At 39.4% G+C, this 26,343-nt stretch overlaps 1 protein-coding gene across 9 annotated transcripts in view; it reads right to left on the bottom strand.

Moving 5' to 3' along the window:
• PPP4R4 (protein phosphatase 4 regulatory subunit 4) overlaps window positions 1–26,343 on the bottom strand; it is a 116,369-nt gene that overhangs the window by 8,384 nt on the left and 81,642 nt on the right. For 3 of the 9 annotated variants that reach the window (XR_012082650.2, XR_013540805.1, XR_013540806.1), the window contains exons 10-22: window positions 25,995–26,164; window positions 25,193–25,312; window positions 22,583–22,660; window positions 20,453–20,536; window positions 18,086–18,268; window positions 15,584–15,689; window positions 11,604–11,751; window positions 7,315–7,459; window positions 4,360–4,401; window positions 4,195–4,269; window positions 2,979–3,054; window positions 1,339–1,415; window positions 451–544 (exon numbers count right to left, since the gene is read on the bottom strand). Coding sequence is in view for 6 of the 9 variants with exons in the window: in XM_020814427.3 (XP_020670086.3) it covers window positions 451–544; window positions 1,339–1,419; window positions 2,979–3,054; window positions 4,195–4,269; window positions 4,360–4,401; window positions 7,315–7,459; window positions 11,604–11,751; window positions 15,584–15,689; window positions 18,086–18,268; window positions 20,453–20,536; window positions 22,583–22,660; window positions 25,193–25,312; window positions 25,995–26,164 (1,402 nt within the window). In the remaining 3 variants the exon portion in view is untranslated. Of the gene's footprint in view, window positions 1–450; window positions 545–1,338; window positions 1,420–2,978; window positions 3,055–4,194; window positions 4,270–4,359; window positions 4,402–7,314; window positions 7,460–11,603; window positions 11,752–15,583; window positions 15,690–18,085; window positions 18,269–20,452; window positions 20,537–22,582; window positions 22,661–25,192; window positions 25,313–25,994; window positions 26,165–26,343 lie in introns of all 9 variants that reach the window. The other 6 variants (XM_020814427.3, XM_020814423.3, XM_020814424.3 and 3 more) reach the window with 2 other exon arrangements.

The following is a 26,343-nucleotide window of genomic DNA, read 5'->3' as shown; positions in this document are numbered from 1 at the left end:
CAGGATCCTGTGTTTTCACTCAAAAATTTAGACTTGCCACTTGTTTTCTGGATATAAAATATGGGGTTGGTGGATACCCTCAGGTCAATCTGGAACACAATTGTGTTCCATATAAAATTCCCAAGTTAAAGTATGCTGCTGAAATCTCCAGTCACAATGCACTCATGAGATTCCATGGCTGTCTGAGGATTTTAACCCATGTATCCTGCATTATAATCTGTCACTTTACACCACACTAGCTCTCAAACCACACTGGATCTTGAGTTTACTTTAAACTGACTTATTTATTGCATCTTTCTCCTTCATTTCTATAGAAACGATGAAAAAATATCATGGTTCTGTTCCTGCACAACTAGATAATGAAACAAATATCAACAGGGAACAGACAAAATCTGTTTACAGGAGCACCATCTCTGTCACAGACAGATGGTAAAACTAAATATTACATACCTCGGACACTTGTCTATGTTACCATACTTTGAATGCAAGGCTTGACTACTGAAAGACTGGCTTCGAACCAATTTAGACTTTTTAACTTCTTTGCCTAAGAGTAGAATAATATGAACATTAATGATGATAGGAAGTAAATCTGCATTGCATATTTCTTATGTCTTTTATTATAACAATAAGATTCCATGTTCTCTTCCTCATCGCAATTGGCTGAAAATACTGTAGCGATGTAGTCTGCGGATTTGGTCACAGTGATGAAAAGATTAATACTAGTGGGAAGGAACAACTGCAATGGTGGTCTGGAGAAGCATGAGCGAGTTCTGGCAACATATTTTCACCACTTAGTATAGAGATCAACTATAACTTAATGGGTTAACCACTTACTGTATACTGATACCAGTTCCATAATTTACAGGGCCTGCTAATGATTCAAATGAATTTATTTGGACCACTGGTGTCAGGTGCATAGTGAGAAAGCACAAACATTTCAGCAATAGAGAGGAAGGTAAAGAGATCCAAGAAGCAAAATTCATAGGTACAACTGCTTGGAGCTTAACCCTTGAGAGCAGGCTGAGGGCCAAAACTGCATAGGGATGGAATGCTGATTTCCATGAGGGAAATATTCACAGAACTATCAACAGTGAGATAACAAGCAAACTTTCTTCAGCCAGGGAGCATGAAAGATATACATGGGAATTGGAATATTTTGGGCTGCCTATTAATCACTAGCATTGGGCGGGCGGGAGTTTGGAACCTAGTTATACCTAGAATATCTTTCACAGTTATCACATGACTACCTATCTTGATGTTTTTCTTCCTCTGTTTTCTTATGTTCACTGTGGTATAAACAAGGGTTTTTCTTTAATAAAAAAGATATTTGTTTCTTACTTGATGAGGTACCTGAAGGATTTCCCGAAACAGACATTGGTATACTTTTAGCCAAAGTTGATGATGTTTTACTGTCTCTACCTAAAACAAAGGTTATTTTAAGTACTGAGCTCAAGATTAACTGGAGCAAATCAAGAAGTGAAGAAAACTAGTGACAGTCCTCTTGAATGTAAGCTATTTATCACTATAATATACTGAAATTTATCAAATAAGATAATATGTTATCCTGGACTAAAGCTGTCACATATCTCATTAACACATCAGTGCCATGCTTTCAACACAGCAGAAACAGGATACATATGTACGTGCTTGCCTAAAGAGATTGCAGAACCATAAACCACCTTTGTTTTCAGATTTCTAAGATATGAGATTTTTACGGGGCAGCTATCTCACATTATATCTTTCCATTCATTATACAGTAGCTGACACTTTGAAACACTTAGCCATACGTGGCTTTGACTTTACAATTGTCCTGGGGTGATTACTAGAAAAGTGAAAGACTCCTTCCTGGCAAACCATGGTTTCCAAATAAGAGAGAACCAGTCTCATGCCTCCACCCCATTCTGATCCATTCCAACATCTTTCCCCAAACTACAGTGGTGCCCCACATAGCAACGATAATCCATGCAGCGCTGCAAAGTGATTTCGTCACTATGCGGAAATAAAAAGCCCATAGGAATGCATTAAAACCCGTTTATGGGCAAAAAACTCACCTTTAAGCGAAAATCCTCCATACAGTGGCCATTTTCGCTGCCTGGTAACCAAGGAATCCGGGCAAAAACACAGTGGGTGGCCATTTTATTTACCCAGTGGCCATTTTTGAACCGCCAATCAGCTGTTGGAAAATCATCGCTATGCGAAACAGGGTACCGATCATCGCAAAGCGATATTTTCCTATCTAATCCATCGCAATGCGATCGCAAAAACCATTGCAAGAAATTCGTCGCTATGCGGATTCGTTGTTAAATGAGGCGCCCGTTAAGCGAGGCACCACTGTATCTTGAATTTCACACTACTTTCACATAAATGTAAAGCATATTTAAAGTAAACCAGGGTCTCTTGTAACTGGTTTGTAAGCCCATCTGAGTCTTTTGTTTATATAGGACTAAGGCTTGCATCAGGGTGCATGTAACACAAAACCATAGCAGGAGGTAGTAAAGGAAGAGAGTTGGTGACGGGTTATGAATATGTGTAGAAGTTGTCAAGGTTCCTAATTCAGGATTGGGAAAAAGTAAGGCCACAGAGGACCCAATCGTATTTCATGCTTAGGACATTTTCAATTGCTACCATTTGAGGAAACCTGTTGGTCTCATTTGGTATGGAAAGTTGGAAGAGGTTTCCACTTGATGAGTAACCGAGAATGCAATTTGCACCATTTCCACTTCAATCACAATATACGACTCCATCTCAGCCAAAGTTTTTCATAAGGTCAGGCTGTAAAAGTGTATCCCATTGTGCAAGATATTTCTCATAGTAAAACTGTAGCAGGATGTCATTTACCATCTCCATCCCCAGGAGTTGCGAACACAATATTAATGCAGCTTAGAAACAGTCCTTGCCACCTGCATCTCAACACTCTCCACTCTCCAGAGAAAGAAATTAAGAAAGCTTTGAGAAAAAGGATTAAAAGAACCACTTACGCTTCTTTTCATATAGTTTATCGCCCATAGTGGTAGACCTGCTCTCATTTTGCTGTTTTTCTTTTTCTAGTTGTTCCTATTGTAGAAACAAAAAAATAAATAAAATAAAAATGGTAATGGAAGTCAAACGTTTAGATTTCATGGTGTAGCCAACTGATTAGCAAGTTTCCATAACTAAATCTGCTTAATTATTTATTTTATTTTTATTTTATTAGAGTTCTACCCCGCCCATCTAGACCAAAGGTCTACTCTAGGCGGCAATAGGTTCAATAGGTCGTTTTCATCGTTAGATACATCCTTCAAAAAAAAAAAAAAGCCAGTAGCAAGTCTGTCTCTAGTAGTACAAAGGAAATTCTTACAATTCAAACTTTGGATTTCGCTCCGAGACGAAACTTACCTCTTGTTCCCCATAATCAGTTGCTCTACTTGTAGACAGAAAATTTCAGCACTGCCTCTGAAATTTCTAAAGTAACTTAAACTTGGATTTAAATATTTAGACTGGACCTCTATGGCAAATTATTCAGAATTGTTTTCAAGAGAACTCGCTTATCACATAGGCTAAAAACATAAACTCTGAATGATGAATTTCCCTGGAAAAAAGTCTTGCCTCTGTTGCAAACAAAGCTAGCCCTGCCATGCAACCTCATGAAGGACATGCACCTTGGGGTCAAGAGATGAAGTTAGGAATTGGTATCTCAATGTCCATTTGCATTCCATTACAAGCAGCAAAATATCCTGGTTCATAACTACCTATTAACTGAGACTGCCCTTAGGCAAGCTAGGTTTGTTCCCTTTGAAATATGGGTAGAACAGCGCTGTTTCACCACACAGGGTTGTTGTTTCAAGATAATGTTATTGAGAATGCCCAGAAAATATGATATCCATCATCATGGACACATTTAGTAGATGTAGCTCCTGGTACCCTTTCTCTTGCCAGTTATTTGACATACAGGTACACAAGATAAACTGCATCTGCCAATGTGGAAGTAGGGATTCTTTTGCTTCTTCAGACACTTGGGACTACAATACCTCCAAACCCTTACCATTGGGCATGCTGGCTATCATAGTATATCATAGGTAAAATACATATGTGGAGAATATTTGGAGTGTTTGCTTTTTGACTTTTGCATAAAAAGAATTTGAAATCTCTATTCACAGCCCAGTTGAACCATCCATAAGGTATTCAAAAAGCATATTGTCTAATTAATAAACATACCATTTCCAAAAGTAGGTGTTCTTCCTTTTCCTTTTGCTGATCCAATAGGTCATTTTCATAAAACCTTTTCTGAAACTATTTAAAGGGGAAACCAAACAAATAATCAGAAATCGTGTGGCCAGTTTCAGCTTGCTCTTTCCTGTTATCATCTTGAGAGATACTTACAGCATCCAAAGACGTTTCCATCCTGTCCAGCTCTAGTACCATCTGTTTTTTTTTAAAAAGACACCATTAATTTGAGGTAATTTCAAATAATTTTAAAAAATCTAAAGCAACTTTGTCTGCTTAGGGGCACTTTGGGAGCAGGCACTGGGCAAGCATGCACCATCTAGGAGCACTGGGGATCTTATAAGCTGTGCACGAGGTGTGTGGCGATTGACTGTCATGATCTGTGAGATTCTGGCTTGTTCTAGGCCATCTCAAAAAAGTCACATCCTGTGGCTCTTACACACACAATATATCATTTCTGCCATTTCCTCACTACATTGAAAAATTATAGTGACTGCATTGTTTTGTGGGAGTCTGACTAATACTTTTGGGATGTATTGCAATGCCATCATAGGTGTTGAAAGCAAAACAATAATAATAACAAACTTCCAGGAAGAACAGTTACTGCCCTGTCATCCAAAGATGAGCAAGTGAGCTATCCAATTCAAATGGAAGAACATAAACATAATTTATAATAGCCTAATGGTTTCACCTCCAGCTCCCTTACATCATCCTCCATAATGCTGCAAATACGTAAGCTATATTTGATGAACCCATAAAGAAATATTTGGGATTTGTAAAGGGCTAATAAATTATGAAGCTGTATTTCTTCTGACAGCCATTGAGACTTACCAGTCAATACCTCCTTGCACTTATGCTGAGTAGAAAGTTCTACTGGACTAGAAATGCAATATCACAGCACTTGTGAAACCACTGAACAAGCAGGGAGGGACACCTGCCTTCCATTTGCACAATACTAATGTGTGCACAATGGCAGTGCTTGTACAAGTGACACAATCCTCTCTTATGACACTGGCAACATATTCTGTTCAGAGTGACCTCAGTAAGATACTGTCCACTGTAATTTACTCTCAGGGCTAGTTTACATTATCTAATAACGTAATATCCAAAATACCGCCATGTTTTCATGTTATTTATTTTATTGTATTTTATTATGTCTCCTGTTGTATTTTATGGTATTTTTGTTTTGCACTTTTATAATTTATTGATGTTGTTGTGTTTTGTGATTCGATTATTGTTACTGTTTAGCTGACATAAACCACCCAGAGTGGCCTTGGCTGCCAGATGGGCAGTATAGAAATCAATCAATCAATCAATCAATCAATCAATCAATCAATCAATCAATCAAACAAACAAACAAACAAACATACAAACAAACATACAAACAAACCATAGTGAAGTAAAGACTTGAGTATAACTGGTGCAGTGTTTGGGATGGAGTTTTTAAAAATGTGTTTGTTTGCTTCATTTATAAGCTGCCTTTCTCCCAGCTAAGGTGAAAAGACCCAAGCATTGGGAACATTGGTGAAGTGGCTCTGCAAATGCCCTGCCCCACCATCAACTGGAGCAATGCACTTGCTGCTCAGACCAAATCTGCTACGTATATGCTACCTTTTGGATAGTTTGCTGGTGGTATTAAAGAATGTGGGCGGAGCTGACTGGTGGGCCCATGCTGAGGCACTCACACCACTGCTTCATCACATTTAGCATTCTCCCTGGATTGACTAAATTCACCTTCTCAAACACATGTTGGCATTTTACTAAGCACTCTTGTGCTGTCTCATTTTGATTATCTTCTTGCTCTGTCTCTACATCACCCAAAATTTAAACATCCATTTTCAATTCCATGTCCCCAAGTCCAAGCTTCATAAATTAAATATGGAGAGCTGGTTCGGACAGTCATAGAAACAAACTACAGTACTTGAACAAGCCACAATGTGGCATTGTTTTAAAAAGCATAGAAATAAAAATCGCCAGTTGGTGTTACATCTGAACTATGTTTTCTTTTAATTCTAGTTAAGTCAAACCAGAATGAAATCGTAGTTTCTATCCCAAGTCTGTCCCTCAAGTTCAAAAAATTATTTTAATATTTGAACTAGGCCATAAATCACCGTTAGTTGCAACCTGAAGTGAACTTTTCTAGGAATATGCCCTATTGAAAACAACAAACCTCACTCACAAACATGTAGAGCAGTGGTCCCCAACCTTTTTAGCCCTGCGGACTGGCTGGGGAAGGCGGGGCACCCCCCTGCGCTCATGCGCATGCACAAGCGCAAAGGAGCAGGCACACTCTTGCACACGCACAAAGGAATGGGGAGCGCTCATGCGGGTGCGTGCACACTTGTGCACATGCACAAAGGGTGGCACAGCACTTGTGCGGGCACGCTTGCTCTCATGCACATGTGCAAAGGGCGGTGCAGCACTCAGGGGTGCTTGTGTGCATGTGCAAAGGAGTTGGGGCGCTCACATGGGTGCAGGCGCAAATGGGCTATGCGGGGGGAGTACATGCAGGGGTGGGCGTGGGAGGCCTGTCTCCGTGGCCCAGTCCGGCTCAGGACACGGACCGGCACTGGGCCACGGACCAGGGGTTGACGACCTCTGATATAGAGAACTAGGCTGTATGTCATATTTATCTTACTTTGTCAAATTCCCAAGTTTAGTGGAGAATGAAATACAGAAATTTCTGCTGAAGCACAAGGCTGTTCTATCTATTACATTCTACAATACCAGTTGCTAGAATTTATAATAAAGGGAGATCTTTTAACCTCACATATTTCATTCATTCATTCGTTTGTTTGTTCAATTTCTATACCACCCATATGGCTACGAGGCCACACTGCGCGGTTCGCAACATGATAAAACAACAAATGACACTTTAAATAAATTCATAACATAATAACAGTATAAAAATCAAATTAAATGTATCAATCAACTTAAACTGAGAAAATGAAAAACTAAGTAAAACACAATATAAAAACAGTTAATAAACACATGATGGCAAAGAGCAAGAGCAGATTTCAGGAAACACATAACTCTCATCCTCATTTACTAATATAAGGAAAATACTGGCTGAGTATAAAAATAAAAGAAAAAAGAAACCAACTCACATACTTTCTTAACAATGCTGAGGACATCTTTGTCTTTCTCCTCACACAGCAGCTTTCTCACACACAGTTCTAGCTGCTGCAATAAATGTTTGTCTGTGGGAACTTTGAGGGTAGACTTCACTTTTGGCAATAAATAACAAAGCTTCATTCTACAGAGGAAAAAGGAACACTATGAAAAAAAAATGTAAAGCTCCTGTAACAGGTTAAGAAAATCAAACAGTCTACCCTTTATCAACATTCTTTGCATGTCTTCCTCTTGAACTGCACTCTTTCCCCTCCCCACAACCTGCCACCACTTTCCAGGTCAAACTATTTCTATTACTTAAAGTTCTTAAATTACTGCTTCACAAGTCCAGCTCTCTTCCTTATGTCCTGTCTGCCGAAACTGAACATTAGGGCTATGGCATTTCTGTATTATTTCTGCAGTACAGAATCATAGGATAATTGAGTTCGAAAGAGCTTATAAGGCCATCAAGTCCACTTCTGCTTGGTGCAGGAATCCAAATCAAAGTGGATCTGATAGATGGTTGTCAGGCACCATACCATAGACAAATCATAAACAATAAATCCCCTTCACCGATTGCTGCCTTGATGTGGCGAAGGGGCTTGAGTAATTCAGAGAAGCTATGGGCTATGCCGTGCAGGGACACTCAAGACGGACAGGTCATGGTGGAGAGTTCTGACTAAACACGATCCACCTGAACCGGGTAGGTGGGGCTCGTCAGCCTTGGAAGGCAGCCCATCTAGGAGAAGGGAAACTCCAATTTCAAACCTCCACTGCCTTGCAGCTATATTCACTGATGGGAAAGGCTTCAGGAGTAAATCTCGAGGCAAAATCCAGAACCGGAGTCCTGGAGGCAATTTGTGTCATTCTGGCAACTCCTGTGACGTCACTGGAACCAGTTGTATTGGCCCTTGCCTTTCCATTGGACTATTTCAGCGACATGGAGAGGGGGCATTTGCTCCTTGGGTAACAGCCTATCCTCCACATTATTCTACCCAGGCTTCGTGGTCTGGAGAGGACACTCATACAGAGCACGTTACCATGGTCTTTCAAGACTGAAGGATGCCTAAGAAACAATAAATGCTGTAAACTGCTGGAGGAATAGACTGTTGTACTAAATATGAAACAATTTCTCCTCACCTGCTGTTCAATGGTGTTTTGGTATACAGTACTGTTTACTGAAAAGCAATAAAGGAACAGCCAAAGTACCTATTAAAATTGTAATATTTGCTGAAACAGGCAAGGTGATGCAATACCTTCCCGCATGTTTCATAGTGACAATAAATCCACTTTGCATGGAAGCCACCCAGTTGTTCACAGCAACTATCCTTGAAACAGATGCTTTATTTCAGAGATGTGCAATCAGATCTGGAAATATTTGGAATTCACAAAATAATAGGATAATCAGATACAGTAATTCCAAATATATCCGAATCCAAATTCCATGGTTCTGAATGTCTAATATACAAGGTCCTATGTACTCCTAGAGATTAGAAAACAAAAGCTAAATTTATGCTTGTAAAAGAAAGAAGTAAAAGTGAAGCCTATTTCTCAGGCATCCTGGAGTGAATTCTTGAGAAAAGAACAATAATGGGCTCAAGTTAAAGGAAGCCAGGTATCGGTTGAGTATCAGGTAAAACTTCCTGTTAGAGCAGTATGACAGTGGAACCAGTTACCTCATGAGTTGGTGAGTGCTCCAACACTGGAGGCATTCAAGAAAAACTTAGATAATCACCTGGCAGATATGCTTTGATTGTATTCCTGCATCGAGCAGGAGGTTGGACTTGTAGGCCCCTTCCAACTTCACTTTTCTATGATTCTATGAAACTTAAAAACATTCTGACACCAAGGATATTGGGGGTAGAGGACTCAGTATCTCCTGATCAGGATTGTCATGGATTTTCCATGGAAAGGGGTCTGAGAGCAAAGACTGTCAATGATGTCTGGCTGTAGCAGTAAAATCTCAAAGTAGACACGGAAACAATTTTTCCACATTGGTTCTTTCCAATTGAAAGGTGGGCAAAGCTGCTTATAAATCCCCTGAACAACCGGTGTAAGCCTGCACTGCAGCAGTTTTTTCTATGTCCTTTTCCAAACCCTCAACTTACATTTACATTCTCTGCTTCTCATTGTATATTGTTGACTTCATATAGTTAGGAATAAGATTTAAGATTAGTAGATTCATAGATTAATACATTATACAGTGGGGTCTTGACTTGAGAACTTAATCCGTATTGGAAGGCGGTTCTCAAGTAAAAAAGTTCTCAGGTCAAATCTGCATTTCCCATAGGAATGCATTGAAAACCATTTGATCCGTATCTGCTCTTTTCCGTCCATAGAAACTAATGGGAAGCTGCTATTCTGCCTTCGACCACTAGAGGGGGATATTCTGTTCTTTTTTTTCTTAGGTCAAGAAAGGTTCAGGGAAGGCAGGGAAAATACAGTCCAGGCACTATAGTACCAGGCAGTCTGAAGACTGTCTCCCAATCCACTCTCTAAACGCTGGGAGGAGTGAGGAAGCAGACAGGCACCCTTTTTACTGGCCAACAGTTAACTGAAAGTTCAAATTTTGCACTTTCCCTGCTTTCCACGTGTTTTTTTTCAGTTCTTAACTCAAATCTAAGTATGTAAGTCAAGTCAATATTTTCCTATGAGAGTGGTTCTTAAATCAAAATGTTCTTAACTCAAGTCGTTCTTAAGTCAAGACCCCACTGTAAATCAACAGGGAAATATTAAATTAGGCTTAGGCTCCTTTATCAGGCAGGGGAAAATATTTTGTTTTATATAGACAGATATATTGGTTAATCACATTTTATCTGTGTCTCTGTGTGTGTGATTTTCATTGGAAGGGTTTGTGTTTTGTTGTAGCAGAATCAAATACTTTTCTTTTGGTAGAGTGTGCAGGAAGTACAGTGGATCCTCGACTTACAGAATTAATCCGTATTGGAACTGTGGCCACAGGTCGAAAATTCCGTAGGTCGAGGCTCCATTTCCCATAGGAATGCATTGAAAACTCATTAATCCGTAACGGGCTGGAGAAAAAAATCTGGGGCTTCCAAAGCTGCACCCACTGCCCTCTGCCTTCTATTCCCACTGTGCTCTGCCTCTCATCCGCGCAGGAGACAAGAGGCCAGTGGGTGTACCTTTCTAAGCCCCGAAAGCCGGCAGCGGGCACGGAGCGGCTTTCGGATGGATCGGCTTTTGGGCAGATCGACTTTCGGCTTTCAGAACTTATAAAGGTGCACCCACTGGCATTTCCAGTCCTTGGTACCCTCTGGGCACCTGGGACAGGAGACAAAAGGCCAGTGGGTCCAGCTTTCTAACCTGAAAGCCCAAACCTGAGACCAGGTACAGAGCGGCTTTCAGCTTTCCCCGCCTCCCCTCACTCCCAACTTTGGAAGCTGAAAGCCACCCAGCGCCCACTCTCAGGTTTCGAAGCTTAGAAAGCTGGACCCACTGGCCTCTTGTCTCCTGTCCCTGGTGCCCTCTGGGCACTGGGGACAGGAGACAAGAGGCCAGTGGGTCCAGCTTTCTAAGCCCTGAAAGCCCCAAGCAGGCAGCGGGCGCAGAGCGGCGTTCAGCTTTTCCCGCCTCCCCTCACTCTCAGCTTTGGAAGCCGAAAGCCGCCCTGCACCCGCTGTCAGCGTTGGGCTTTCGGGGCTTAGACCTGCAGCCTACGGACTGGAAGTGGGAGGCAGGGAAAGTGCCAAATTTGAATTTGGCACCTTCCTCACCTCACCCTTCTGGTCTGTAGGTCAATTCTCCGGCCACAAGTCGAAGTGAAACTTTGCGGCCGGAGAAGTCTGTAAGTCGAAAAGTTCGTAAGTGGAGCCAAATGTAAGTCGAGACTCCACTGTATGAAATGTTGGCGTGGCACTTGGGGAAGGCTGCAGAACTGCTGCCTGCACCCACTGCAGCAACCTCTGTTGAGAAGAGTGGGAAAGGGAGAAGAAAAAGCAATTTTTAGAAATTAAAGATCACCTCTATCCTGCAGACACCAATGATGTCCCCATGATGCAGGAGTTTCCATGGGACATGGTGGGGGGGACTGGAAACCTTTTCCTTCCAAAAAATTGCCACAGCTAGTAACATTATCAGCCTTATGTGGACTAATGTGCAGAAAAGGATTTTGGCCAGGATATTGCATTGCATTACATTACGGAATAGAACAGAAAAAAGCAAGCATACTTATGAAACATACACAAGGCTTCTCATGCAACCTGCAGTACACAACATCAATATAAAAGAATTTGAACAAATCAGTTATTTTTATGCAACTTGTACAGTACCTCACATTTGCTACTGGATCATGTGTAAGCTCAAGGACTGGGAGAAAGAAATATTCACAGAAAAATGATTTGGAAAAGAGCTCTATGATGAATTCACAGGTATCTAAAAAGCGCAGCCTGTTCCAGTAGCTTTTTCCTTGGCCCAATTCTGAAGGGAAAAAAAGCATTTAAAAGAAATCCAAAATCACCATCGATTTTATTCTTGTTGCACAGGTGCAAAGATAATAAAAGGACAATGAAGTATTAACTAATAAATCATTTAAAAGCTAATCTAATGGGATAAGCCTGTTAGTTAGACTGATTTTGAATACTCTTTGGAGCCTTCACAATGCTATGAAAAAGGATAATTACAGCATGCAGTTCATGACAGTTCATCTTTTGGCCAAACAGGTGTTCGGCACTTCCCAGCTTTGCCTCTTTTGGCAGGCGTCCACTCAGAGGCAGTGTCCAGAAAAGGTAGGGCAGGGAAGTGCCAAACACCTCTTCAGCTGGAAAACGAACTCACACAAACTGCCAAACCAGCAGTTCATGCCCATCTCTACCATGAATTACATTCCATTTATCCCTCTGTTTTGTCCATGCTGGCTAGATCTGCTGGGAGCTGGAGTCCAACGACATCCAGTGAGCCACATTTTAACCACTTCTGCTATACAGTTACTAAGTTATCTCTTAATGCAAGTTCACAAGCCAGCTTCAGACTCTGGTATAGAACTGCAGTTAAAAGAGCTAGCAGGTAGCATGAAATGAAGGTGTGCATCAGCTGTAAGAGTCAACTTGGATCTCACATTTGCTTCTGAAAAAGGCCTGATTTGGTTCAGATCAATTTAGTGGCCACCTGATTTGACTTAGGTCCCAACATGAAGTTTCACGCCTCCCTGCTAGCTATCTTTGGAAGACAAGAACCTACTACAGCTTTTCTCCCCTTTCAGAAGCAGATTTTTTTGGCCGGCACAAAAGCCCCTTAAAAGGCAATTATACCTGCCAATTTGCAGACAAATAGGGGAATGACATATTTTACTATATGCCTTTGTATTTCAACTGTGTATGCGTGTGGGGTGTTTATTGACAGAATATGAAAAAATAAGCAGGCATCTTTACTCTTCTGAGACAACTGACTGCCAGGTTTAAGATAAATAGCTACAGGAAGATTTTGCAAGAGTACATTGTTGCATATGATATTTCATATCACATCATAAACATCGTAAACAGCGTTCCGTGTCTAAATCACACTGGCCATGTGACCACGGAAAGATTGTCTTCGGACAAACGCTGGCTCTATGGCTTGAAGAGCGGGATGAGCGCCGCCCCCTAGAGTTGGACACGACTGGACAAAAATTGTCAAGGGCAACCTTTACCTTTACCTTATCACATCATATAGCTGAAATCCTGCCATGTAAATCTACATTGTGCACAAATCTGCATAATTTAAGTTGGAGTGAACTCAGATTCAAGAATCCATTTCCAGTGTGCTACTGCGCATTGAATTGCATAATCAAATCTGCACTGGTGTATTGCCTGGGTGTACTGTCAGCAAACTTAGGCAGGCATGACTTTACACTATGCCCAGCCTAACAGGACTTCAGCCTATATTATATTACACTGCATTGCATTATACCATAGAATAAAGTAACTATATTTATAAAACAACTTTAATAAATCATCGAGATTTTTCCCAACTTGAAGTAATATTTGGAGAGTATACCTTAGGACTTAAGCATCCCCTTAGATTCCTTGTAGACCACTGCTCTAAAAATAATGGATGCCATAGATACTGCCCAAATGAAAAGGGCAGAAATGATTAATTTGGATAAGTCTAGCGGGTTATATAGAAGGCGATTCTCCACATTTCTGAGCTGGGAGACAGAATTCCCCTCCCCCCCCCCGGTTTCTCCTTCATGCTCCCCCCTTCAGCAATTGGGATGAAACTGTCATGTATCACAGAGCTGTTCCTAGGAAAGAACCTTTAGGTTTTCAAAATGAGGGCTGCAGTGGTTAGAGTGTTATGATGATTGAAAGCCAGTTCAAAGCTTTGAAAATCGTGCTGCATGGTGATGTTGTAAGAAGTCCCATACCATAGGTCCCATCCTTGTCTTATCCCTTCTCAATTAACCTAGCCATCCTGTGTGTTATGCCCTTCAATATGTCCCCAGCAAGAACAGTCTCGTACAAAAAATCCACCAAGTTTTTGATTGCTTTTTGCTAGATACAGCAGCTAGACAAAGGCAATTCATTTGAAGGATTACTTATGATGCATTGCATGTTTCCTGATGTGGCATGTAGCAAGGATAGTAGACATACCACTCAGACAGAAGACACACGTTATAAAGGATTTTTGAAAACTTTTTTAAACTCCTGCAATTTTGTTTCAAAGTCATGCATAATAGGTTTTCTTTTGTTTCTGAAACAAAGCAGAAAAGGAACTGGGAAGGTGGTTTATAATTTCATTTGGCAGGTTTGGTTGTTTCAAATATCCCCATCCAGTATAGGGATTTACATTAGTTTTGGCTTGCTCTCAGCCTAAATAGTTCCACAATATCAAAGGTGTAAGAGGGGACTTAAGTTGCACTACTTATTTTTTTTTCCTAAGGGCTACAGAGAATCCAAGAGTTCACTCCACACACCTTTAGAAGATGGACAGCATTATGTTTGCAAGGAACTTATGTGGGTTTTCAGTTTGAGGTGATCACAAGGGGATGACAACTTTAAAAGGACATAATTAATGCCAGGTATGGAACTTGATATAACTTCCCTGCCACTTACCAGAAAATTTACCAGTGTGGGTTTTTTTAAAAAATCATAAAGTGTTTCTCAGTCTTCTCATTTGTATTCCTTTGGCAGATCCACGAGTATAATTCAGGAAGTCGAACTAGTCAGCCATTATTACATTATTTAAATCTCTAAATCATTTATCTGAATTTTTCAGACTTTAAAAGTTGCCCTTTTAACTTCTTAAAAGCAGCAACGATTGCGTAACAAAGAGCTTCTGCCTAAAAATACTGAATCCCAGTAGTAGTGGGACACAAATTGTCTAATGAATCTTTTGTATAAGAACTGTTTTCCTCATAGCAGTGCAGGGCTGGGTCACAACTTGCATATAGAATCAACTTGTACCAATATGAAGGTAGTATTAATACAGGAATGTTTCTTTTACTTTCAACAGGTGTGATTTGGGTTCCATAAATCTCTTCTGCTTGCTCTCTTATCAAGATTACAAGATTGAAATACATGATCATATAAAACTAGTCCATCCAGTGGTCTGTTTCCACTCTGAATGGGAGATGTCCAAGATCATCACAATAGCTCAGGGGTGGGCAAACTGTAGCCAAAGTTGCTCAGCTTTGCTTTAGTGGAAAGTTTAAGTGGCTTCACCTTCTCCTGAAGGTTTGCAAGAGTCTTCTATAGTATATGTTCCCTTTTCCTCTGCCTGGCCCACCTCACCTAGGAATACAAAGCTGCTCCAACTACACTGTGATCATGAGGATGCAATCTTGTTTGCTGCTGTGGGCATTGTGTCTATTTCTCATCGAATACGTTGTTATTGCTATTTGGAACATGTTTTATTTTCTCTTATTTATGCAATATATATAATGCTATCGCAATGTTGTTGTTCTTTAAGGTGCCATAGAGTTATTTAGTAAAGCTTGGCATATATTGTGAGATATTTTGATTCATATATGAGTTGATGCTCATTCATGTGTAAATATTTATATTTTGTCAGTCTTGAGATACTATTTGAAATGTTGGCATATTATGCAAACTTTACTGGTCTTGTGAGTTGCTTAGAGCATGGTTCAACATGGAAAAATGGCCTATAAATAAACTGAGAAAGAGGAGGCAAGGGAAACTTGTTAATGTAAAGTCTTTGCTCCACTTCAGACGCATGAACAATTCCTGCATACACAAGTCTAAGCATAGTTTCCTTTCCCTTCTCTAAAATCCCACTGCTGTCCTTAGGATAATAAAATAAAATCAGTGCTTACGTTCTATCAGTTTCTGGATGACTTCATGCCTCTGCTCTTGCTTACGATTGTAACGCAAGTACACACACAAGGTTCGTGCAGCTGCTTTTTGAACTGGTAAGACATTCTTCAGAAAGAGAAAAATAATACAATAAGCTTACAATACCCCTATAAATACTGAAGGATACATGTTGTTAATGAAAAGCATGAAGGAAAAATAATGACTGGTGGGAAAGGAGACACCAAAAGAGACTAAAGTATTGATCACCCAGTTTCTGAAAGGTGAAAAGATGAATTGATATTGAATTGGATCGCACACCCTCCATAAATATAGAAAACCTCTAATCCTTCATTGTGAAAGCACAAAGATGAAATTCTTACAAAGAAATATGCAATAGCTGGTAGCAAATGTTCAAAGAGACACTGTGCTGTTCAATATTTTTCTGAACATGTTAAATTCTGCAGCTTGGTTTAACAGCCTTTATTTTACTCATATGAGACAATAAGGCACATTTTTTCCTAAAGGGAGACAATTCCAGTGGAAGGGGAATGCAATAAGTCACTGAAGGTTTCTGTTTTACCGATGAAACATACAGGAGGAAATCCAATTTATCTATAAGCAAACATGTATCTGTCCCAATCACTGGAGTGTACAGAGTGTACAGAGATAGAGAAAGTGTTTTTGAATCTCTAATTCTATATCAGTCAATTGATATGTGCCTTTGATGCCATGATCCTAAACATACATAGGCTGTACTGCCGGAAAGACAAGGAGGAACCTTCAGTGGAGGACTGTTTAATAAAATTACAGGAACTAATATTAAGGGACAAACTAACAGACTCATTGAAAGAAAAGAGTAAAACGGAGCACAAATCTCAATGGGAAAAAGTAAAGAATTATCTTAAAGAGAAATGGAAAAAAGATTCCAAACCTGTTTCAAGTGATTTAGGCTTAAATTAGAAGCAGAACTGCTCTCAACAGAAATAAAAACAAAGTAAAGCAGATTGTTAATATGGATATAAAATAAGAATTAAGAAAGGTATTATTAAAATTGCGAAGGAAATAAATGTTTGGTGGAAAATAAGGAAGTAAAAATGTTAAAGACTTACTGTTTTGCAAAAGAGATAATAAAAAGTTATTTTGGCTATGTGCTAATATCGTGATAATTATTTACTTATTTTTATCATTTCTTTTTTAAATGCAATAAATTAAAAGTTAAAAAAATACATAGGTTATACTGCTAAATGACAGATTGAGGTGTAAAGCTAAGGGAACATTAAAACAAAGGACAATCTTTCACTCTGTTTTTTTTCTTTTTGTCTCAGAGACACTATTACAGCCCACAAAAGAGTTGTCATTGACATTCTTCTTCACTTTTAATTTTATTTCACATGTCATGCACTTAGATACCTACATCTAATAAGAAATATGACAATTTTCAATGTGGAAGAAAGTTCCTCTAGCATACTCTATACTGTAAGAATATATATTTCAGAAATCTTTGTGACTTTCTATATTCTATGACAGGCCAGAAATATGCCTTTTCACATCTGTAAAGAGAAATGGCTCATGCTTTCAGTTTATTTTGAAGAGGACCAAAAAAGTATAAGAGCTCTTTCTCAGACAATAGATCCAAAACAGACACATACTGTATTCAGTACAACTACTGAAGGAATTTTGAAGCTGCTTTGAGTGGCAATACCCTTCTAAAACAACATACATATGTAAGAAAAATAAGTGTAAACGATATCAATAATTAGACAATACCAGGAGAAAAAAGTGAACTTAGAAAGGAGTATACAACAACTCCATCAACATTCAATTCTATGCCACTAGCCAGAATAGCTCATTTCCCCACCCAGGTAACCTGGACTTGGCCTGGCTTAAATTTCACTTTGTGCTCCTCTCATTTGATGGGCCTGGAGCACAATAAAAACCATGAATCAGCAGTGTATCTCAGCAGAGCTTGGTGAGAACAAATAATTCAAGTAAAATATTAGTCTTCCTAATGCCCTTTGTTCACTGACTTCAAAGCTAATCCAGATGCCAGGAACACAGTTGGGTTTAGGTCTCATTGAAGTAATAAAATGTGTTCCTGGCAGTAACACTTTAGACTATGCATGGCAGTTTACATAACCAAATGGTCCTGAACAACCTGTTCATAAAAAAACTACACACTGAAGAGTGTGATTTTAGCTTAACAACATAGATTCATTCAATCCATCACAGATTTTACTTTTAAGAAATAATGCAATCATAAATAATGGAGAGTCATTTATTTAGCAGCTTAAAAACTACCAAGTTTTATTTGGCATAATCTATTATGGACTGTAGCACATTTCTTCAGATGTTCAAATTAATCCAGCTATAAGAACCCAAACCTTTGGGAGAAAATGGCAGAGCTCAGATATGGATTTAATGGAAAATGTCGCTTGCAGCAATCCCATTTTTAAAAGGATTAAAAATAGTCTGAGATACTTGAAACAGTAAGTGAAAAAGGAAAAAGGATCCCAGAAACTCACGTTTGTCATAATGATTGTCAACATTCTGTGTAAAAAGCGATAATAAATCTGATCACTTGAGATGACATGAGGCAGGCAAGCATATTTTTGTAATAGCTTCTCATGAGTCCTCCATTTTAAAGAGGTTGCTGCTCTCTGTTCTGCTCTAGTCAGTGCTGGAATTAACTCTGGGAAATTCAGTAACTGATCAAAAGAAAAAAAAAGAAATACCAATTATTTATGGTATATACTGTATATTTTTTTAGGCTGCCTTTTAGGAGAGCCTTCACAAGCTTATATATACAATCAAAAAAGAATATACCAGTCACTTTCATACAAAACTTATGGAATGAAAGCTTAGAGATGTAGGTGTCAGTCACAGCATAACATTTCCATAGCTGTTCTACAGAACAAGTCATATAAAAGCACTACTAAGGAGATAAGCAGGTTGGAACAAAGACATTCTGAAAAATTACTTGAAAGCTTTCACTATGGGACTATACATAGTTTATCTGGGAATTCTGTAACTCTGGGGGCCCTCACCCAGAAAGCCTAAACCTCTTGTGTGTCAATATAATTGATCTCATTGACAAGCAAACAAGTCACACTGATCTTAACATATGAAAAGGATCATATATAGGTGAAGACAGTCGTGAGATAGTCTCTCTCTTAGGCTTCTATAATTTCATACCAAAACAATAAACTGAGCCAGAAATGCACCAGTAGTCAGTTCCGTGTAGTATAACATTAGTGTTACATGTTCCAAGATCCTAACCAAAAATATCCAGGCATCCTCATTTAGTATCTACCAAAGTTTCCAAACTGTCTTCAAAGGCATATAAAATGCATTAAGCAATCAAGCTAGGATTTAACTAGTGCATGAATAATTAGGTAAGAATGCAGCTGATAAACAGAAAGTGGTAACTATCAGAGACAACCATATCCCAAACAGGAAACCTGATCCTTTCCAGTTGTGCAAGATGACGCGGGAGTGGGCTGACAAAAATAAGATTTTTGGCTCATGTGGAGAGGCCGGATACACCAGCTCCTCCTTCAAACTTTCACACGTTGAAAGTGACTAGAGGAGGCAAAGCTACCATGTTCCCCTCATTGTGTATGGACCACTTTTTTTCCTTTATTCTTTCTGCTTTCTTTTTTTCCTCTCCTCTTGTTTCCATCCAGAGGCCAGGGAAGAGAAAGCTTGCAATTGTCAGAGCTCTGAACCAATCACTTGCAGAGAACTACCCCCTCTTGGCACATATGCCAAAGACTATGCAGCAAGAAAGCAGTCCCAAAGCAGAACTTTCTGAAATTGATTCTAAAACTATGCCTCCCAAGCCCAGGTTAAGCATCCCAGGTGGACACCATGTCCACGGTGTGGTTGGTGAACTCCCCCAAGACAATCAGGCTTCAGGTTTTCAACACCATCTCCAGGCCTGTGCCAGCTAGTGTTGCAGGATTGTTAAGCAATGGGGCAGAAGGCACACCAACATTGTTTCTATCCTGTTCCTTGCAACAGTTGTGGATTAAAGACGAAGAACAACAGGACCCTTCCTCAAGTTTGGTATGATCCTATAAGTGATACTTAGATGGACATATTTGGGAGAGGTTTATACCTGCTCCTCCACCAACCAGCAATCACTCACAGAAGTAAGATCAGGGTCTTCCTGAGTGAGACAACAGATCCGGGTGTCCCTAACAGCGCCTTCAGTCACAAGGGAGCTGAAGACAAGTCTTCATTATCTGGAAAAGGAGACAGTGAAAAAAATGTCTATGCCTACCTTTATTCCCCTTCCCAAAGACATCCTGGCATGTATAAACCTGCCCAATCTAAGAGAGCAGTGTTATTCTGAAACTAAAAAATTAAGTTGCTCTAAGCAACTTGCAACAGCAAAAAAATTGTAATACCATCTCCCATTCCGACAGCAGGTGTAAATACACGCGACCCAGTTTCGCTCTCTTCCTGCCCCCCCCCACATCTTTTGCACTGATGCAAACAAAATCTTCTCATCAAGCCACACACTGTCTTCTTGGCATTCCCTGTTCCTGTCCCTCTTCAACTTCTGCTGCGATATCCAAATAAGGGATTGTAGTCAAAAATAAAAATAAGACACATTTCCTGTCTGTGCAAAAGAGCCTGAGAGATGGGCATGGGGACCCTATTGATCTCAACCAAATTCTTAAACTTTCTCATTTCCAAAAATAGGTTAGATGTGTATATGTGATACTTTGGACACGTCTCCTGAGTGCCAAATGTAGCACCACCTTAATATTCATCTTTCTGGTTGAAGGTACTTAAGTGTTGCTAGTCAGAACTCCAAGAGAAATGCACCAGAAGACTGTTTTACCAGTCAGAAGACAATTACCCCGTCACAGTTGTATCCTTACCTTGCTCCCTGATCCACTGCTTTCCCCTCCAGTAGACAACAGTTCAAGGATTTCAGGAAGGTGACCTATTAATGCATCTAACACCTAGTTAGAGAAATGATGGATCATTCCAATTTCAAATATCCACTGAAATAGTTTTCATTACATTGATGTGATAATTATGTACCATTAAGTTTCTTTGGTGTGTGTGTTTTGTTTTTTTTTGTTTTTTGTTTTTTTTTTTACTTCTCTATGGAACTATGGAATTAAGATGTCATCCTGATCTAAAACCCTGCTGAGAACAGGATCGGTGGTGGCAGGTGATGCACTTCACTACTTAAGGTGGGGAAGTTAGAAAAATTCCACCCATATATGTAACAACCCAGAGTCAAGGCAACCACACTTCGTGCTGTTCAAACATACAGTTGCTGAGGCTCTTCTTCTTCCTACAGGTATGTTCAGAAATTTGCCTCTGTCCTAAATTGCCCACAATGGCAGTGAGAAGTTTGAAGTAGCAAACTTGACCCTTCAGACATCACTGCACAGAATGTCTTATCCATCACATTCTCTACCTTTGTTGGAAAAATCTCCCAAAATATCCACTCCAAGTGACATGTTCTATTCAACAGCTGCACACACCATTCTTAAATGCATAACCTAAATCTCCCTTGTCCCAACAAAAACCTTTCTTCTATGTCATTCATTAGAGAAGAGAAGACTGAGAGGAAACATGATGGTACTCCACTTCTATGATTCTATGTTCTCTATCTCGCAGCACCTTTTAAAGTATTAAGAAATCATCAGCTTGCCCCCTCAAAAACATTTTTCTAGTCTAAACATGCTGAGATCATCCAGCTTGTCCCCACGTAACTTGCTATCTACAGGCTCACTTTGTACAAACAGTGGACCCTCTACTTAAGGAATTAATCCGTATTGGAACGGTGGCTGTAAGTCGAAAAGTCTGTAGGTCGAATCTCCATTGACCTACAATGCACTGAAAACTGATTAATCCCACAACTGGCAGTTTTTATTCTATTTTTGTTCCATTTTGGTTTTTTTCTGGTCTGTAAATCGATTCTCCGGCTGCAAGTCGAATCTAAATTTTGCAGCCAGAGAAGTCTGTAACTCGAAAAGTCTGTAAGTTGAGCCATCTGTAAGTTGAGGGTCCACTGTACATTAAACAGACTGCTTAATCGAATTGGTAGTGCTAACCAGAGACCCATTGTTAGGTGATGACAAACTGTATGTTTTTGTTTTTTTTTTTAGCCTAAGAATATGCAAACCTGCCTTCCTTTGTGTTAAGTTCAAGCCATCAACAATGGCATTGACAGACACTGAAACCATCCAGTTTGACTAAAGTTTGCTATCAGTTTACTAATACCCCCAGGAGGTATTCTCTGGCACTTTTAGAGGAAGAAAGTGCCAGATGACTCATCATCCTTTGGGTCATAATAAAGTGACCAATCTGAAACACACTCCCTATCATGTGTGAAGCTACATTTCAGCCAGAACTCTGATTTTCCAGGATTCTCTTTTGCATGGAGTTTCTCTTCTTCAAAACTGTTACTTTTTACATAAGCAAAGCAATAACAGGAGATGGGAATAGCAGACTCCGTTCCTCATATGTTGATTCAACCTCTTTTTGACACACCTAAAGAGGGTTTTTGTGTCTAAGAATTTAGGAAGCTGCCTCTACTGGGTCAGACCATTATAATACCTATCCCACTATTGCCAACTCTGGCTGACAGAAACTCTCCTAGATTTCAGGCAGGATTGTTTGCTAGCTGGATATCTCCAGTATTTCCTAGTCTACCATCCAAGTATTAACCAGGCCTGACCATGCTTAATTTCCACAAACAAACAAAATTGGGAATATGTAGTAAAGTAAGACTATAGGTTGGGTAAACTGTGTGTTAGCTCATTTGGTTCCACATTTTCAGTCTTTCTGGAACAGTGACATATAGGGTTAAGTAAAAAAAGATTTCTATAATCTTTTTCATATAAATCTTTATTGTGTTCATTATGACTAGACCATGATACAAGCAGAAATGATTCATCACACCAAACACGATTTACTTTTTCTTGCTATAGTATCATTTAGGATAATTGTAAATGATCTTAGTGTAAGCAAAAAAAAAAAAAGGTTATTACCTCTAGTGATTCATCTTGTAATAGGGCTACCAATTCTTTGTGTATTACATACACATCAGTATTTAAAAGCTTAGCAACCTGAAAAATAACAAACCAACAAAAAATGGTCATTAGTCCTTTTAATCCGGTTTTGTTTATTTTCCAACAAGACTTGTATAGCCAAACAGGAAACACAGTAGTAGTGAACTAGATCTCCATCATTTTTCAAGGCCACAAAGGGCCATGCCTATACTTCACTACTTCACAGGGTCAGGCTGCTAGAAGCAGAGGGGAAAAATACATCCTAGCTGCTGCATACATTAAAATTGTGCTCTTGCAGGCTGAGTTGGTAATTAGATAGTTTTTATACACCAGATATCCTCTGCGAAGTCTCTCAGACATTCCTCTGCCCAGCTAAATAGACTGATACAATTGACAGTAAGGTAAAGGTTCCCCTTGACAATTTTTTGTCCAGTCGTGTTCGACTCTAGGGGGCGGTGCTCATCCCCGTTTCCAAGCCATAGAGCCAGCGTTTTGTCCGAAGACAATCTTCTGTGGTCACATGGCCAGTGTGACTTAGACACGGAACGCTGTTACCTTCCCACCTATTTATCTACTTGCATTTGCATGCTTTTGAACTGCTAGGTTGGAAGGAGCTGGGACAAGCGACGGGTGCTCACTCCGTCACGTGGATTCAATCTTACGACTGCTGGTCTTCTGACTCTGCAGCACAGGCTTTTGCGGTTTAGACCACAGCGCCATCACGTCCCTCACAATTGACAGTAGTAGTATTAAATATGATTCTGTTGTGAGGCCATGTCCCATATTGACTGGCTGGGTTCAAAGAGATACCTAATACTTGTTAAGAGAAACAATAATCCTAGAACCTTGAAAAAGGTTGCTGTACAGCCAATCCAAAAGTAATCTCTTTGGACCCTAATGATTATACTATTAAATGATTATACTATCTTCAGTCTGGGATCTTTTTAATACAATGCATGTGTTTTTCAGCTGAGATATAGCCCATCCCCTAAATACATAGATTGTATCTGCATAAGTTAAGTGGTGTCCCACCAAAGGGTGTTATAACATAATGCACAAAAGCTATACATTTTTGATAAACATCTGAATAGTTTTGAAAAGTAATTCAGATGAATGCTTCAAATTACTGCGCATCAATTTAAAATGTTAGATTCTTCAGTTCTCTGTAAGTTAGGCAAAAGCAGTACTTAGTGTTCCATTACAACCTCCTCTCACATCTAGGTTAATTTGCTTGATTTCCCTTGCCCACAGTCGTATAATTTTATTTTTATTTTTTAGAATTCTGTCTGTGGAGAAACAAAACTTCTGGAAAATTCCAGGCTTCTGTGGAGAAATGCACTAGGTGGAGCAATTGAGAGCTCTTCTGAAGACCCTCCGACCCAACTGCATATCCTTGGAGGTTAAGGATGTCTTCCACCAAGTAGTTGAAGATGGTACAGCAAGATATGGGAACTTAAATTAATTAAAATTATTTATTCCATTTTAAAGTCTAAAAAATTCTTAGAGGCATGCTCCTGGGATCTCTTGGTATCTATGCTAAGTCTGAGGCATCTCTGTTTCATGGTCAAGAGGCCATGCTAAAGGCAGATGCACACATGTACTAGATTGGATTATCATCTTGCAGTTAATGAGATATTTGATTTAGAGAGCATGCATTAAATACTTGAGCTTAGTATTTGCATTATTCTGAGTACAGTGGGGTCTTGACTTACGAACGACCCTACTTGCGAACAATTCAACTTACGAACCCGCCCTATAGGGGAAATAAGGACTCGACATACGAGCTTCCCTCGAGTTATGAACAGGAAAAAAAGTGCTCCCTCCCCTTAGAGGCTTCTGGAGGGGAAAAAAGGGTCAGAAACTTAAAAATAAATAAAAGAAAGTCACTTACCAGGCCTTGGTAGCCCCCAAACAGCAGGAAAAAGAACAGGAAACAGCTAAAAGCCCACACCAGAAGGGAGCCTGGCAGCCATTTTGTGCTTCCCCCCCCCCCGCTCCTGCACCCTCCTCTCCCCGCCTATCAGCTGATCAGCTGGCTCTGAAGAGGCTTGCTCAGCACCTAAAAAGCCTACCTGTGTGTCTTTGTGCTGAAAAACTCAGCACAACATGCTTTAAAACATGATTTAAAATTGGCTTCGTTGAAAAAAAAAGATTTCTAAAGTGGTTTGCGAACTGTTCCCTGCCTTCCTCCTGGTTTCCTGAACCTAAGGGAAAAAAATAAAAAATATCCCCCTCTAGTGGCAGAAGGCGAAATAGCAGCTTCCCATTAGTTTCTATGGACGGAAAAGAGCAGATACAGATTAAATGGTTTTCAATGCATTCCTATGGCAAATGCAGATTCGACCTACGAACTTTTCGATCTATGAACCACCTTCCAATACGGATTAAGTTCGTAAGTCGAGACCCCACTGTACGTGTGAAACTTGATTATGTTCTTCTTTTGCTGCACTGCTGTACAAGACACTGTTATAGTTATCTGAAATATTCTACCAGTGTATCAAATGTTAATAAGAGTCTATACATAAAACAATTAGTTGTTTAAGCTAAAACAGTTATTTCTCCAAAGGCAAGCATTATTCCTCAACTTACTTCATAGAAGCCAATAGCCATAGCATGTCTGACTGGCACTTCAGGGTCATGGCATAGACAAAAGAATGTAGAGTACAATTCCAAACTAAAGTTTTTTGGATCCACAAAAGCCATCATTGCCTAGCAATAGAAAACAATGTACTGTAGTATTTAATGAAGAATAGCACATAAAGGCTTTAAAATACACAACTGAAACTGTAACACAACTGGAGTATTAAAGAAGCTATTAGAACTCTTACTCAAGCAAGTACCATTGGGCTCTAGCGCAAAGAAAAAGGGTTTCCTTAACAGAAATTTCTAACATCAAATGGATAGAACAAAGTCTTTTTCCTTTTTAAAATTCTAAGGTTCAGTCACCTAACAAAAACTGCTAGAAGATTCAGGACTACCGTGGACACCCGAAGATGTGGTGATATGACTTTAACTAAGGGTTGGGTAAATTAATGGATGACAGGTCATAATGGCTCTATCGAATATTTATGTTTGTTATTTTTAAGGATAGTTTAGTGCTTCTACAGTTGATTTCTTAATTTATGTTTGCTTTATTTTTTATTGTACACTACCCTGATATTGCTAGATGAGCAATATAAAAATGAATGAATGAATGAATGAATGAATGAATGAATGAATGAATGAATGAATGAATGAATGAATGAATGAATGAATGAATGAATGGTTCACTTTCTAGCTGGGGGGGAGCCTCTGGGGATATCCCACCACTTTAAAGCCAGGAATAGTTTTACAAGATTATATTGTACACAAATTATAAACAGATATTTAAATAAAATAGTAGTTTACTCACTGGTAAATTGTAAGCACAGTTCTTCCTCACTGATATGTACTTCTTTTCCTGTTCTAGGGTTTGGAGTTGTACCTGGTTCTCATTGTGCCCATTTTCTTGCTCTAATCCCAGTGTGCAAAGCTTCTTATAGAATTCCAAAAATCGCAAATGTTGCTCTGGTGTAAAAATCCCTTCAAACAAATAAAATGCTTATTCAAAATTTTACTTTCCCATGCATACAGAAAAACAGCCTGTCAAAAGTGATTAGTGGAGAAGATAATGCTGGACATTGGATTGCTGACACTGGGATGCAAAATTTTGCTCCACTGGGCTTATTTCACATAATTCTTGTGACATTTATATATCCCTT

This window comes from Pogona vitticeps, chromosome 1 (assembly GCF_051106095.1).
Source record: "Pogona vitticeps strain Pit_001003342236 chromosome 1, PviZW2.1, whole genome shotgun sequence".
NCBI classification, from domain to species: domain Eukaryota; kingdom Metazoa; phylum Chordata; class Lepidosauria; order Squamata; family Agamidae; genus Pogona; species Pogona vitticeps.
Note: the sequence above shows the minus strand (reverse complement) of the source record. Positions and strands in the feature narration are given on the sequence as shown.